The 12,240-nt window shown below is 44.9% G+C and overlaps 1 protein-coding gene across 1 annotated transcript in view; it reads right to left on the bottom strand.

The window, feature by feature from the left end:
- Window positions 1-11,773, bottom strand: part of PARD6G (par-6 family cell polarity regulator gamma) — a 101,712-nt gene extending 89,939 nt beyond the window's left edge. The window contains exon 1 of the mRNA XM_060244122.1: window positions 11,363-11,773. Coding sequence (XP_060100105.1) covers window positions 11,363-11,434 — 72 coding nt within the window. The 5' untranslated portion in view covers window positions 11,435-11,773. The remainder of the gene's footprint in view (window positions 1-11,362) is intronic.
- Window positions 11,774-12,240: the final 467 nt, after the last annotated feature.

Genomic DNA, 12,240 nt, shown 5'->3' on the forward strand with positions numbered 1-12,240 from the left:
CGACCAAGTTTTCAAAATGAAATTTAAAAATAGCAACTTCTTTCAGCAGATTCACAATATACTAGCAAGCAAGACAACCCAAAAGCTGTTTCAGCGTTGCCCCATCTAGTAGCTGTTGTTCATAAAGCAGAACTGCATAAGAGACTGGTTGCCTTTCACACGGGATAAGAGAAATTCAAGCTATGGCATTTCCCCTCGTGTCCCCCCCCCTCCCCCCGTGCCTTCTACAACAACATCAGATACCAAAAATCACAGCAATCTAGAGAATGCTGAAAACAGCTCTCTCTCACTATTGTTCTATTCCACATGAAGTCATCTGTAGAATTAGCCAGGGACAGAATCCCATAAGATTACATGGTAAACATGTAGTCCCTTTAAAAGAGAGGTCATGTCTTGGGTCTTTCAGGTGGGCCATCACCACATAGATTGCCAGGCCCTGCAGAACCACCCTTCTTTACAATTCTGCTTTAGGAAGGGGGCTGTAAAAAGTTTGAGCTTTCTCTCTTCACATTTCAGATCCTCAGGAATATCCCAATATACCAAAGAACTTACTAAATCAAACACCAGCAAAACCAGCAGGGATGTGGCAATATTCTGTTGCACCTAAATATGCTTAAAGGATATCTGTCACAAGATCTTTACTTAAAAGGGCAGATTTTATCAAGTATACCTAATAATTATTTCTTTTGAAAAGGCTCCAGATTTTTGAAGGGGAAGAATCAAAACAGAGACCTGCTTTGGCAAAAGCCAGCAGTGTTTGTATGAACATTTCTTTAAAACAACAACAACTTTCCAACAAGCCACCAGGCAAATTTAAGGTGAATCCACTTGGCACACTTCAAGCCCATCTATCAAAGGGCACTTGCCCCCCCCCATCTGCCATCACATCAGCATCTTCACAGGTAGATGCTGCATTTTTTGGCAGTTGATCCTACCCCTGGAGTACAGTTAGAGTGTATGCTTAAAATGCATTATCTGCTCATAAAGCAAGGGTGTCAGTCATACAGCCAGGGAGCAGAACAGACCCATCCAGGTCTCTCATCTGGCTCGCGAGAACAGAAGAGAAGCATGGGCCACTCTCAGTTGGGCCAAACTATTCATGTGCAGCCACTGCCCCCTCTCCTCCTCCTGTCAGAGGTGCCTCCCCACCACCTCCCCATCAGTCTACATGTGTGTTGTGAAGGGCCAGCCCTAGACTAGGCAAGGATAACTTCTGGTGCCCCCCGCACTGATAACATCACTGAGTTACAAGGGGAGCACCCAATTCGGTGCCTCCAGAAGGCCGGCACACTAGGCAATTGCCTAGTTTGTCTAGTGGCAGATTCGGCCCTGATGCTGGGCCTCTCCCTTCATTTCAGCAGCAGAAGCTGCCTCCTTCGGTACAGTCACCACCACCTCCTCCTTCTCCTCTACCCGCCTCTCTTGCTTTTTTTGCTGCACTGCTGGGGAAGTGGCTCTTTGGGAGGAGGGAAGGAAGAGAGGAGGGAGAAAGTCACTATGTGTGAAGGTGGTGGTGGTGGAGAGCTGCTGATGGAAATGGGTGTTAGGGGAAGTGTAGAAATGGGGATGATGGAATGTATCAGGGGGTGGGGTATAACGGACTGACAGCCCCAGAGCAAACTAATTCATGCAGTAGCTCACAACTTTAATGCCAGTAGCTCACAAAATAGAATTCTTGCTCACAAGACTTCACGGTTTAAAGGGAGTATTGGTCTTGAGCCAACTTAAAAAACTTAATAAGATTCTGTTGCATCATTGTTGTTTTCTAGGCATCTTTACCTTGCTTTTCTTCCCAAATGGGGACCCAAAGCAATTTATAAGTATCATTCTTTCCATCTATGTTTCTGTTCTCACAACAACTATACGGGGCATATTATGCTGAGAGAGTGACTGGCCCTAAGTCACCCAGTAACACCCATGGCAGAGTGGAGCTTATGGACCTGGGTCTCCCAGCTATTAACCTCCATGCTCAAACCTCAGCACCATGGGGTATCATGCCTGACTTGATGCATGTAAAGAGGTCAGGTCTCTAAGTGGGACTGAAGTGCAAGGACAGGAGCAGCCAGTGGGAGCAGACTTGAGCTTTGGAGGAGAGTGGATTGGTGTGAATGAATCTCATAGAGGTGGTTAGAGAAAAGGGCTGCTTGTGAAGTTTTGGTCATTGACAGGTGGCTGGTGAATCTATAGAAGGTTCCTGATTTTTGTGGTGGATTGAGCAAGTGTTAAGGGTGGTGGTTCCAGTTCCTTGGAGAGTTTATATTAGATGTGTACATTTTGGGGTGGACCTCTCTAAGTGGCGAAGAAACCCTGTTTCACACATAAAAATCCTTCCAGGGTTGCAGAGAAGAAAATTTCTGATCTAGTGCTGACCTGGGAAAGAGTCAATTTGGTGTAGGGGTTATGGACAGCAGACTCTCATCTGGAAAACCAGGTTTGATTCCTCACTCCTCCATATGCAGCTGCTGGTGACCTTGGGTTAGTCACAGATCTCTCAGAGCTGTTCTCTCAAGAGCAATTCTCTGGGAGCTCCCTCAGCCTCAACTACTTCACAGGGTGTCTGTTGTGGGGAGAAGAAGGGAAAGGAGAATGTAAGCCACTCTGAGACTCTGAGTGAAGGGCGAGGTACAAATCCAATCTCATCTTCTATTTTCAGAAAGGAAAGAGGACCCCTGGAATTACTTCTGCCAGGAAGGGCAGATGGGACGGACAGGAAAAGTTTCTCTAAGGTCGGAGGCATACTCAAGGCAGATTACACATAGTGAGTCACACGGCTCCCCACCTACCAATGAAAGGATGCCACAAATCACAGGTAGGAGGGGGAGCAGTATGATGCTGTACTGAAGGAAAAGATTTCTGAAGTTGGCATTAGCAAATTTAACTGGTTTTGGGGTCCAAATTACCTCTAGCTTTTGCTTTTAAATTCTGTCTGGGACATCTATGAACAGCCCTTTTCCATAATAATTGTCAAGAAATCCAAACTAGGTTTTCAGTTTACAGATACACAGCTAAACAGCATACTCAAGACTGCTGCAGCACAGACACCAACTCCAGATTTTGATGCAATAATTCAGAACAAGTGGTGTCAGTTATCAAAGCCTGTTAAATAAACGAAATAACGCAAGAGTGTTAATATTTTAAACATGTTTGTATTTTGAGTAAAAATAATATAATTAATTGAGTTTGTCTGTGTCCTTTATAAAATTTATATCTCCATTACCAAGCATTACATTTTATGGCACAAATGCCCCAGCCCAACAAAGTCCCGTTTATGTCAGATCCAGCCCTCACAACAAATAAGTTTGATACCTTTGCCATTAGCGTTACCTGTTTATCTGAAGACTTTACAAGCTTGAAGGGGGGGCAGACACTTTTCTTAAAATAAATATAAAAGACAAAGGAAGAGCTACACTCAATCTATTTAAGATTTATCTTTAGCAAGCAGCACAGAAATTCCTTGACTGAAATGCTGTGCCATTCTGTATTACAACAGATTATTTATTAGGTGCACTAATAAGCAAAATACTTGGAAGGATTTCAGTGCATTATACATGTTTAAGTGAAAATATACTGCAGGTATCAATTAAAAATTATTCCCCTGGGCCTAACATTATATTACATTTTCTTTGTGTCCTCCCTGGGCCCAAACAACAGAGCATCTGAAGCGCCATGCTTGGAACACACAATTCACAGCTGTGCACGAGACCAATTATGATCAAGACTGTAGCATGCATGGAAGAGGGGGCTTAAGTCTCCTCGCTGTGCTGTTTTCCCAATCCAAAACATCCCTAGGGAACTGCTATTAGTGTGACCATCTGTGCATTTAAAAATGAAGCACTCTTTCCCCCACAGCTAGTCACTATGTGGTGTCTCATGTTTCTTCTTAAGTAGTAAAGTTGGATGTATTCTGTGAGAGTTCAAGCTTTTTGCTGATGTGCCTTAAACTAACCAGGTTTCCCCTCCAAAACACTCATGGATCTCTGAGATTTTCCAGAGCTGAAGAATCCTTAGGATGTTTTTCACTTATTTCAAGTAAACAGAGCTATTCCTATATTCCTGTTTATTTTTGCACTTTAAAACTTCTAAATTCTGCTGCGTGGTCATAGAGAGAAAGAGCATGCAATGGCCATCCCTCTTTCTTTTGATGCATATTAGTCAAACAAGATTGGAGCTCAGGACACTGAAAAGCAACAGGCAAACAGCCAACGAGGATCAGTAGCTCCGGACCCTGGGAACGGATTGGAATTCACGCAGCGTGAACACAACTGACTCCATCAATTCTGAACAAACATGCTTTCCCAGGGCTGGGGAGAAGGCACTTGCATCTTCTGAATAAGGATGGTCAAAGTAAGGCTTTCCAGTACATTCAGGTTTTCAATTTAGCTGTTACATATCAAAAGCATTTCTCACTATCAGGTTTCTTGATGCAAAGCAAATGCAGGAGTGCACATTAGGACACCACCAAAGGGTGTGCTCCATTCCACAGGCATTCTAGCTCTACTGAATAAAAGCTTGCTCAGATGACTTTTCAACTAAGAACCCAAGAGATCTATAGCACTGAATGTGAGAACGCTTAACCCAGACACAGTTCTAGCAAGCACCTCAACAAACTGATCCAAACTTCCTTCAAACTGCAGATTATGGGGTTCCAAACATAAAACAGTATTTATTTCCATATCTAGAGTTTCCAGATATCCTCTCTTTGGAGGACAAGTCCTCTTTTTATTTTTTTGCATCCTCCATTGCTTGAGCCTTTAAGAAGATGGCTCTTTAAAAAAAAAGAAGCTGAAAAATGCCTTCTTTTGGGGTTGGAAGGTTAGGAACTAGGTTAGGAATATTCCTAGTCAGCACTTTTTTTATGCCAAGTCAACTGAAACAGCGTTCCTGTGTGTTCCCGCTAAAAAAAAGCCTCATTCTTAGTTAATAACAATTACCACAGCTTAAATAGTAAGTAAAATGATTTTTGTCATAGTGAAGTCGTCAGTCGAGAAATACGTCCTCTTTTTTGCTTTTCAAAATATGGTAACCCTAATCATGTTGAAACACACACACACAAAAAGCTTAAAACTACTATTTATTTATGCATTTTGAATGTCTTCTTCCCTCCCCTCTCAAACACCTTTGGTTGACATGCACAGTCTCAACCATGGAATTCTATCATCTCACCCTTCCGAGGCCTGTCATTTCCTTTCAAAAGCCAACAGGAACACTGAGATCCCAACGCCCATTGCCCCTCAAGGCCCAAGAGGGCAGGCTACACCCACTCCTACCTCTTCTTACAGGTTCAAGCACTGGAGGATAAGCAAAGAAAAACATCAGTTCTTGATCTCAACTTTCTAGTTCTCAAACAGGCTTTGACAAGTTGGCGCTTACAACAGAGAAATGAGTCAATCTTTTTTTTTTCTTTTAAGACAACAGATGACTGGAAGAACATTTGCCAGGAGAATCACCGTCCAGATGGTATTTGAACCTGCCTCCTTCTGCTCTAGAATAGTCCAGCCTGGCCAAGACCATGTTGTCAACAGCTACTTGTCTATGGCAAGCAAACATGGCTACCAAGCAAGGAAAACACATGCAAACTGCAACTCCAAGATGCCTCCCCCCCAGGCCATCTGTAAAGGATTTATAATCAAGAGGATTTATAGTTGCAAGAAGAGGCTGAGACCCTTGCTTATAAATAGGGAATTTTTGAGACATACAGAGCAAAACAACAGAGCCCTACTTAATTTGCCAGAACAACCCGTAGATTAAAAATAACAAACTAGAGAGTTACACTGAGGGATCTTCCATAGAGCATGGTTGCCTTTGCCAGGCTGATCAGTGCTAGTTTGAATGACAGGCTGAGAGGGGCCAGGGAAGAAAAGGATATAGATCATACACAGTAATGACTGTGGCACACAATAGTGACTGTTAACACAACTCCCTTCCCCAGAAAACAGAAAACAATTATTCCCCTCCCCAAATAAACATACTTTGGCTAACAAATATTTATTTATGACTTATCAGCTTTTAGGAAAGAGGTGTGTCAGGACCATAGGCCCTTATAATCTCTCACCCTCCAACCCTCTGTTAGTGGTACATGCAGTCAAGTTACTTTGACTAGAAGGAATATGGGATGCAAACACTGTATTTTGTCACCCAATTTTTGTCCCTCTTAGCTGGTATGAATGAGTCTTTAAGGGTGCCTGACCCATACTTTGAAAGCTATCTCTATAATCTAACAAACACAACACATTGTAAGTACTATCATTAGAAGTACAATATCCAGACATTTCATAGATAGAACTCCAAGTATGTTAGAGCAATTATTATTGAGCTATATTTTCAAACAGATATACGTGCTCTAAATCTACAGTTCCACCTCCTGACTAACTCAAGTTGCAATACTCTCATACAACTTAATGGGTATCATCTTATCAGAATTTAGGTATTTTACAGGCTGTTTTAGGTAAATTACAGCCCACAAAACTTCAGAGGATAAGAATTCTGGAAACCTTAAACCCAAGTCAAACGATTTACACTGAAAAGTGTGAAGTTTTTGACTACTACTAAAGGCCTTGAAATATTGCAATAAGTATAAATAAAACAAATTAAAAGAGCCTGTATTTAATGACAGTGTATTTTCCCAACTGAGTAAGTGATTCCAGTGGCTACTCTTTTTCTCCAAACACTTGCTTTAGAGAGCAATCCTAAGAAGGTCTACTTTGAATTCTACTACAGTTTATTCAATGGGTCTTACTCCCAAAAAAGTGACATTAGGATTGCACTGCTAATCACTTATAGTTTAGAGAAAGACACAGGTCTGATTCACACATGCATTTTCACTTGATGTCTGGAACAACAGAAGGCTTGAATATGGAATGCTGAAAAACCAATACAACATAATAATAACAACTTTCATGTTGTGTAGTTTTGAATGCTATCCTTTCAGGAGAACCATTTCACAACAGTTTGCTGCTAACAACCACTGGATACATCTGTGAATCAGATCATAGTAAAAAACACTCTTCATCTGGGTTAATACTCATGTTGCATGATCAGGCAGGAACTGCTGATAAGGTTTTCCACTAAAGAGGAAGAAAGTGCTTATCACGATCAGCTATATATAAAAGCAGTGACTTGTGTGTAACACTTATACTAGTGTGAACTACTGAAGCCGTGCTGCCACCATCCAATAGTAGGCAGGTATACCCAGCAGAAGAGGCTTTACTTTGAAAGGTGCTAAGGAGCCCCATGGTGCAGAGTGGCAAGCTGCAGAACTGCAGCCCAAGCTCTGTTCATGACCTGAGTTCGATCCCGGAGGAAGCTGGGTTCAGGTAGCCAGCTCAAGGTTGACTCAACCTTCTATCCTTCCAAGGTTGGTAAAATGAGTACTCAGCTTGCTGGGGGTAAAGCGCAGATGACTGGAGAAGGCAATGGCAAACCACCCCATAACAAAAAGTCTGCCAAGAAAATGTCCTGATGTGATGTCACCCCATCCGTCGGAAATGACCTGATGCTTGCACATTCTAGCCTTTTTTAAGTCCAACGCAGTGAAGTTAGCACCTTGGATTCACACACAGATAGTTTTGGGTACAAAGGCAGGGATGCCTCCAGACCTCTCATAATCTTCCAAACCACCACCGTTCATGGTAGCTCCCTACATCCAAGTGGGCCAGTGGGGAAGATACACTAAGAATTTCCAACACATTCTTTGCCACAGCCTCGTTCCTACAGGCAGCCCCCTTAATTCAAATGTATTTCCCAAGACACCAGTATGGAACATTGCCTCAGTCTGGAGAAAGACAGTCAACAGGACATACTAATCATCATAATCTGGGGTCCATTTACTAGGAATGTAGTTGAGTGGAGTTAATTGCCCAGAAGTATGTTGCTCTTGATCAGAACAACTTTTTCCTGTAACTGCTGCTGCCCAGCCTTCCAGGTAAATAACACAGATTCAGTGTCACAATCTCATATCATCGGTGAGAAAGAAATAGCATCAGCAGCACTCTTTCCTCATCAACTGAGTAGACACCATCATTAGGACGGCACCGTTTTTGGTAGGCCCCAATATTACCATTACAGCCCTTGACGGATAAACGGTACTTAAAAATTCCTATGCTGCCTCTCCAGAGACCCTGTCCATACTTACTACTACGTGCAGTATGCTACTACAGTACTTACTAATTATAATCAGAGGTAGCAATCACAAAGCCCTAACCTGGATGGCCAAGGCTAGCCCAATCTCGTCAGATCTCAGAAGCTGGGCAGGCGGGGCCACAGCCAGTGGGGAGGGGGGCCAACAGGGGCAGTGCCCCCTATATAATCTGCAGCACCCCCACCCAATCTTCCCTTTCACAACTGTGCATCATAGTAGCTCCAATGACTGCTAACCACCACATCTGGTGCTTGATCAAACAAATACTTTTGAAGAGTGTACACTTATGGAATGCTACCAAGGTCACCATTACTGTGAAATCAGTTCTACAAGGATCTAGAAGCTGAATGCTGGCGACTTGGTTTAATCACTCCCAACCCTAAGTTTCTCATCAGAGACAGAGTGCTGCAACCAAGCCAAACCACTAACCATCATGCTCATACATATAAGACTGTCTGTATGAATCCCAGTGAGCCAGTCAGGCAATATGGTGTTCAGGATGAACTAGCTGTGTATTTATGTACACAGTTCAATTCCTTTCTCTAGACAATTATTTTACGGGTGCTTAATACAGCACACACTTCTGATGCATGGCCTTTATACTCCCTTTTGTACTCAGAACTTGCATTGTGTCTTAGAGGTCAGTTTTCTAAATGTACAGAAAGGCTGCAAAGAGAAAAAACATACTGTATTATTAAACACAAGAGTAGTCTGAATACCAAGGAAAAATACCAAGTCAGCTATTTCCCATCATTTTGCTTAAACCAGCATTTTCCAAACAGGAGAACCACCTAACCTCTAATAGAGAACATATAATATAGCTGCCTCTAGAGACCTCCGAAACCAAATCTGTTTACATGAACAGCGTACCAAACACATAAATAAGTACAAATCTCTATTTCTATTACAGCCATGGATATATATTTACTGTCCATGTTTTCAAACAGCCAACCAAGAAAGATATTAAGAATGTTACCCAAATTAACAGAGACCCACAGAGGACTGCCACCATTATATCACATTGACTTACACTGGACTTCATTTATAACTCATCTTTCTCCTCAATGGGAACCCAAATCAATTTACAGTGCTTTGCATTCTAAACTACTGCCCACCAGCTACATGTAGCTCTGCTCACTGTACCCCATTCTATTGTCTGATGAAGTATGCATGCCAGGGGTGGAATTCTAGCAGGAGCTCCTTTGCATATTAGGCCGCACACCCCTGATGTAGCCAATCCTCCAAGAGCTTACAAGGCTCTTTTTGTAAGCTTTTGGAGGATTGGCTACATCAGGGGTGTGTGGCCTAACATGCAAAGGAGCTCCTGTTAGAATTCCACCCCTGCTTATACGAAAGCTTACATTCTTAAAGGTGCTACTGGACTCCTACTCCTCTGCTACAATTTGTCCTCCCAATAACCCTGCGGGGTAGGCTAAACTACTAGTATGTGACTGGCCCAAGGTCACCCAGCAAGCTTCCATGGGAGAGTGAGGATTTGGACCTGGGTCTTCCTAATCCCAGCCATTACACCACCAATGCGCCTCAGAAGAACAGACAGAGGGAACAAGGGAGCCCTCCTGCCTTGAGGAGGATGATTCCCAGAAGGCATTTGGCTGGCGTTGCTAGAAACAGGCTCATGAGTTAAGATGGAACCTTAGTGAGCTCCATCAGGACTGGTGTTCCATTGCTCCCCACCCCCTTTGATTTGTCTGGAAACCGGAAGCACTTAGAAACAGGCGGCTGAGTTCCAAGGCTATACTTAAGCTGCATGTAATTGATGTCTCCCTCCTAGGACACAGGCTGTCACTGGCCAGGCCGGGTCCCAGGGAAAGACAGGCAGCTTCGCCCAAGGCCCGCGTTCCCTAGAGGGCCCTTCCAAAGCCGGAGGGGGGCGGGGGCGAGTAGACACATGCCTCAAGAGGCCGGGATGCTCTCCTCAGAGTCTTCTCTGAAGGCGCAGAAAGTTGGGGGGGCCGCTTTTCACGAGGCCTCCCTCCAAGCAGAGCTCCCCCTTCCAACAAAGACGCCGCAGGAGAGTCGCACTGGGGAGCTAATCAGGCGCTCCGGAGGAGGGAGAAACACAAAACCCGACAAGTTGCAACAAGATTAGAGAGCAAGAGCCGTCCGTGCCAGGCAGCGTGAAAAGCGCCAGGCGACGATTGCCTGAGACTTTCAAAGGGCCCAGATGGGACTGACTCCTCGCAGCAGCAGGGCTCAGCTACAAGGAGCCGCTCGCGCACTGAATCCAATTTCTCCCCCTGGAAGAAAGAGAGGAGGAGGAGGACGGAGGGAGGGAGGAAAAACACCGAACGAATATTCTTAGTTCTTTCTTGGTATCCTAGTTGCCTTCCCGAGTTTACACACACACACACACACAGATCCTTTCCCACAAAAACTTCTGCACTCCTCCGCTAGGAAAACAATGGGAGACGGTAGGAGCACAGCCAGCCTGCCGAAGATTTTGCTTATTCTGCAGGCACTCCTACGCAAGGGGCGATCAAGTTTAAGCCGAAACGCGGAGTGGGCGGCTTGGGCTCCCCGGGGGGGAGGGGGGGGCTGCCACATCCCTCCTTGCTTCCCTCATCGGCTGCCCCTCGAGATTAAGCCCGATCCGAGGCAGCCTAAGGAGACCCTCCACCTTCCCCCCTCCCCAGGGCCGCTCGAAAACCAGCAGCCTTTTGTTGGGAAGAACCCCACAAAGCGAGAAACGCGCCGCGATCGCCGTCCGGAATCGGATCCAGAGAGTGAATAGTCCAACAAATACCACAGAAAACAAAGAAGAGGGATTTTTTTTTTGAGGGGGGGGGAGATGCCCAGTTCGAAAAACAACCTCCAAACACCCCCGCACCCCCCGCACCCTCCTAGACACAGCAAACGACCTAAGGGGTCTCGGTGCATGTTGCTATGGGATTCCCATGGCAGCCGAAGGAAAAGAAAACAGACTCTGGGCCGGGGAAGCCCGCACTTTAAATGAAAACAGACAAGGGTGTTTTATTTTAAAGTCGGGGGTAGAATGTTTGCTACCTTGGATACAAAACTTTAAAAAAAAATCTGTTTCTTAAAAAAGACTAGTAACCATCAGGAGGGGGAAAGAGCAGGGAAGGAGCGAGGGTCTTCCCATTCATTTGAGAAAGGCATTAAGGGGAGGTGGGGGAAAGATGAAGGGGGGGGGAGAGGAGGGCGAAGAAGGACTGCATCATCCCGATTGTAAACCGGTTGCCTTACCTTACTTTTGACTTCCACCGCGCTATAACCAAAATACCGCAGACTCTGAGATTTATTAAAACTCCGATTCATTTTCTCGGCCCCCAGTTTAACGCGCCCCCCCGGGTCCTGCGCCTCTGCTTCTTCTTCGCCCTCGGTCCACAAGGGCTGGGAAGATCCGCCGCCTCCGTGAGAAAACGCCCCCCGGGCAAGCGACTCGTTGCTGCTGCTCCGGCCCTGGAATGTAACTTTCTTTGGAACGTTCAGCCTCCCAGGATTCTTTCACTTTGTCCCAGCGCGCTAATCAGAACGCCCGCCTCGCTTCGCTCTCCGGGCTCCTGTTTGTTACAAACGCTTCCAGGCGGCTCGCAACGCGCCTCTGACTCAACAGGGAAGGCGGTCTCAGCACGCAACCCGGCCCCGCCTCCATACGAACCTCCGCTTGAAGCCTGGCCTGTTTAAAACCCAGGAGCCGTGAGCTTCTCCGCCGCACCTCCCCCCCGGCCGCCAGAGGGCGCACGTCCTAGATTGAAATTTATTGGTGATGACAGGATTTGCCGGCTGGCTAGCGGGTGGATCATAATGGCCCGGGTGTCACGCCAAGCTCCAAAACCGTAATAAAGCAAGAATCAAGTGATTCGCCAGCCTCTCCGCTTCAGAATTTGGAATCCATATCGGGAAACCGTAGACAAATTTTTTATACATAAATTTCTATTTCTAAAAAAACTGATGTCTGAATTATTTATAATATGTGGTTTTTATAACGTGGGATCAAGACCATGCCTCTCGTGGAAGATAGTTTCGTTCATGAATGTGTACTCAGAAGTAAATCCTGTTGTCCAGTATAATAAATAAATATTATATATGAATTATTTATAATAAATACGTGGTTTTTGAAT

The sequence above is a fragment of the Heteronotia binoei genome, chromosome 7, assembly GCF_032191835.1.
Source record: "Heteronotia binoei isolate CCM8104 ecotype False Entrance Well chromosome 7, APGP_CSIRO_Hbin_v1, whole genome shotgun sequence".
Lineage (NCBI taxonomy): Eukaryota > Metazoa > Chordata > Lepidosauria > Squamata > Gekkonidae > Heteronotia > Heteronotia binoei.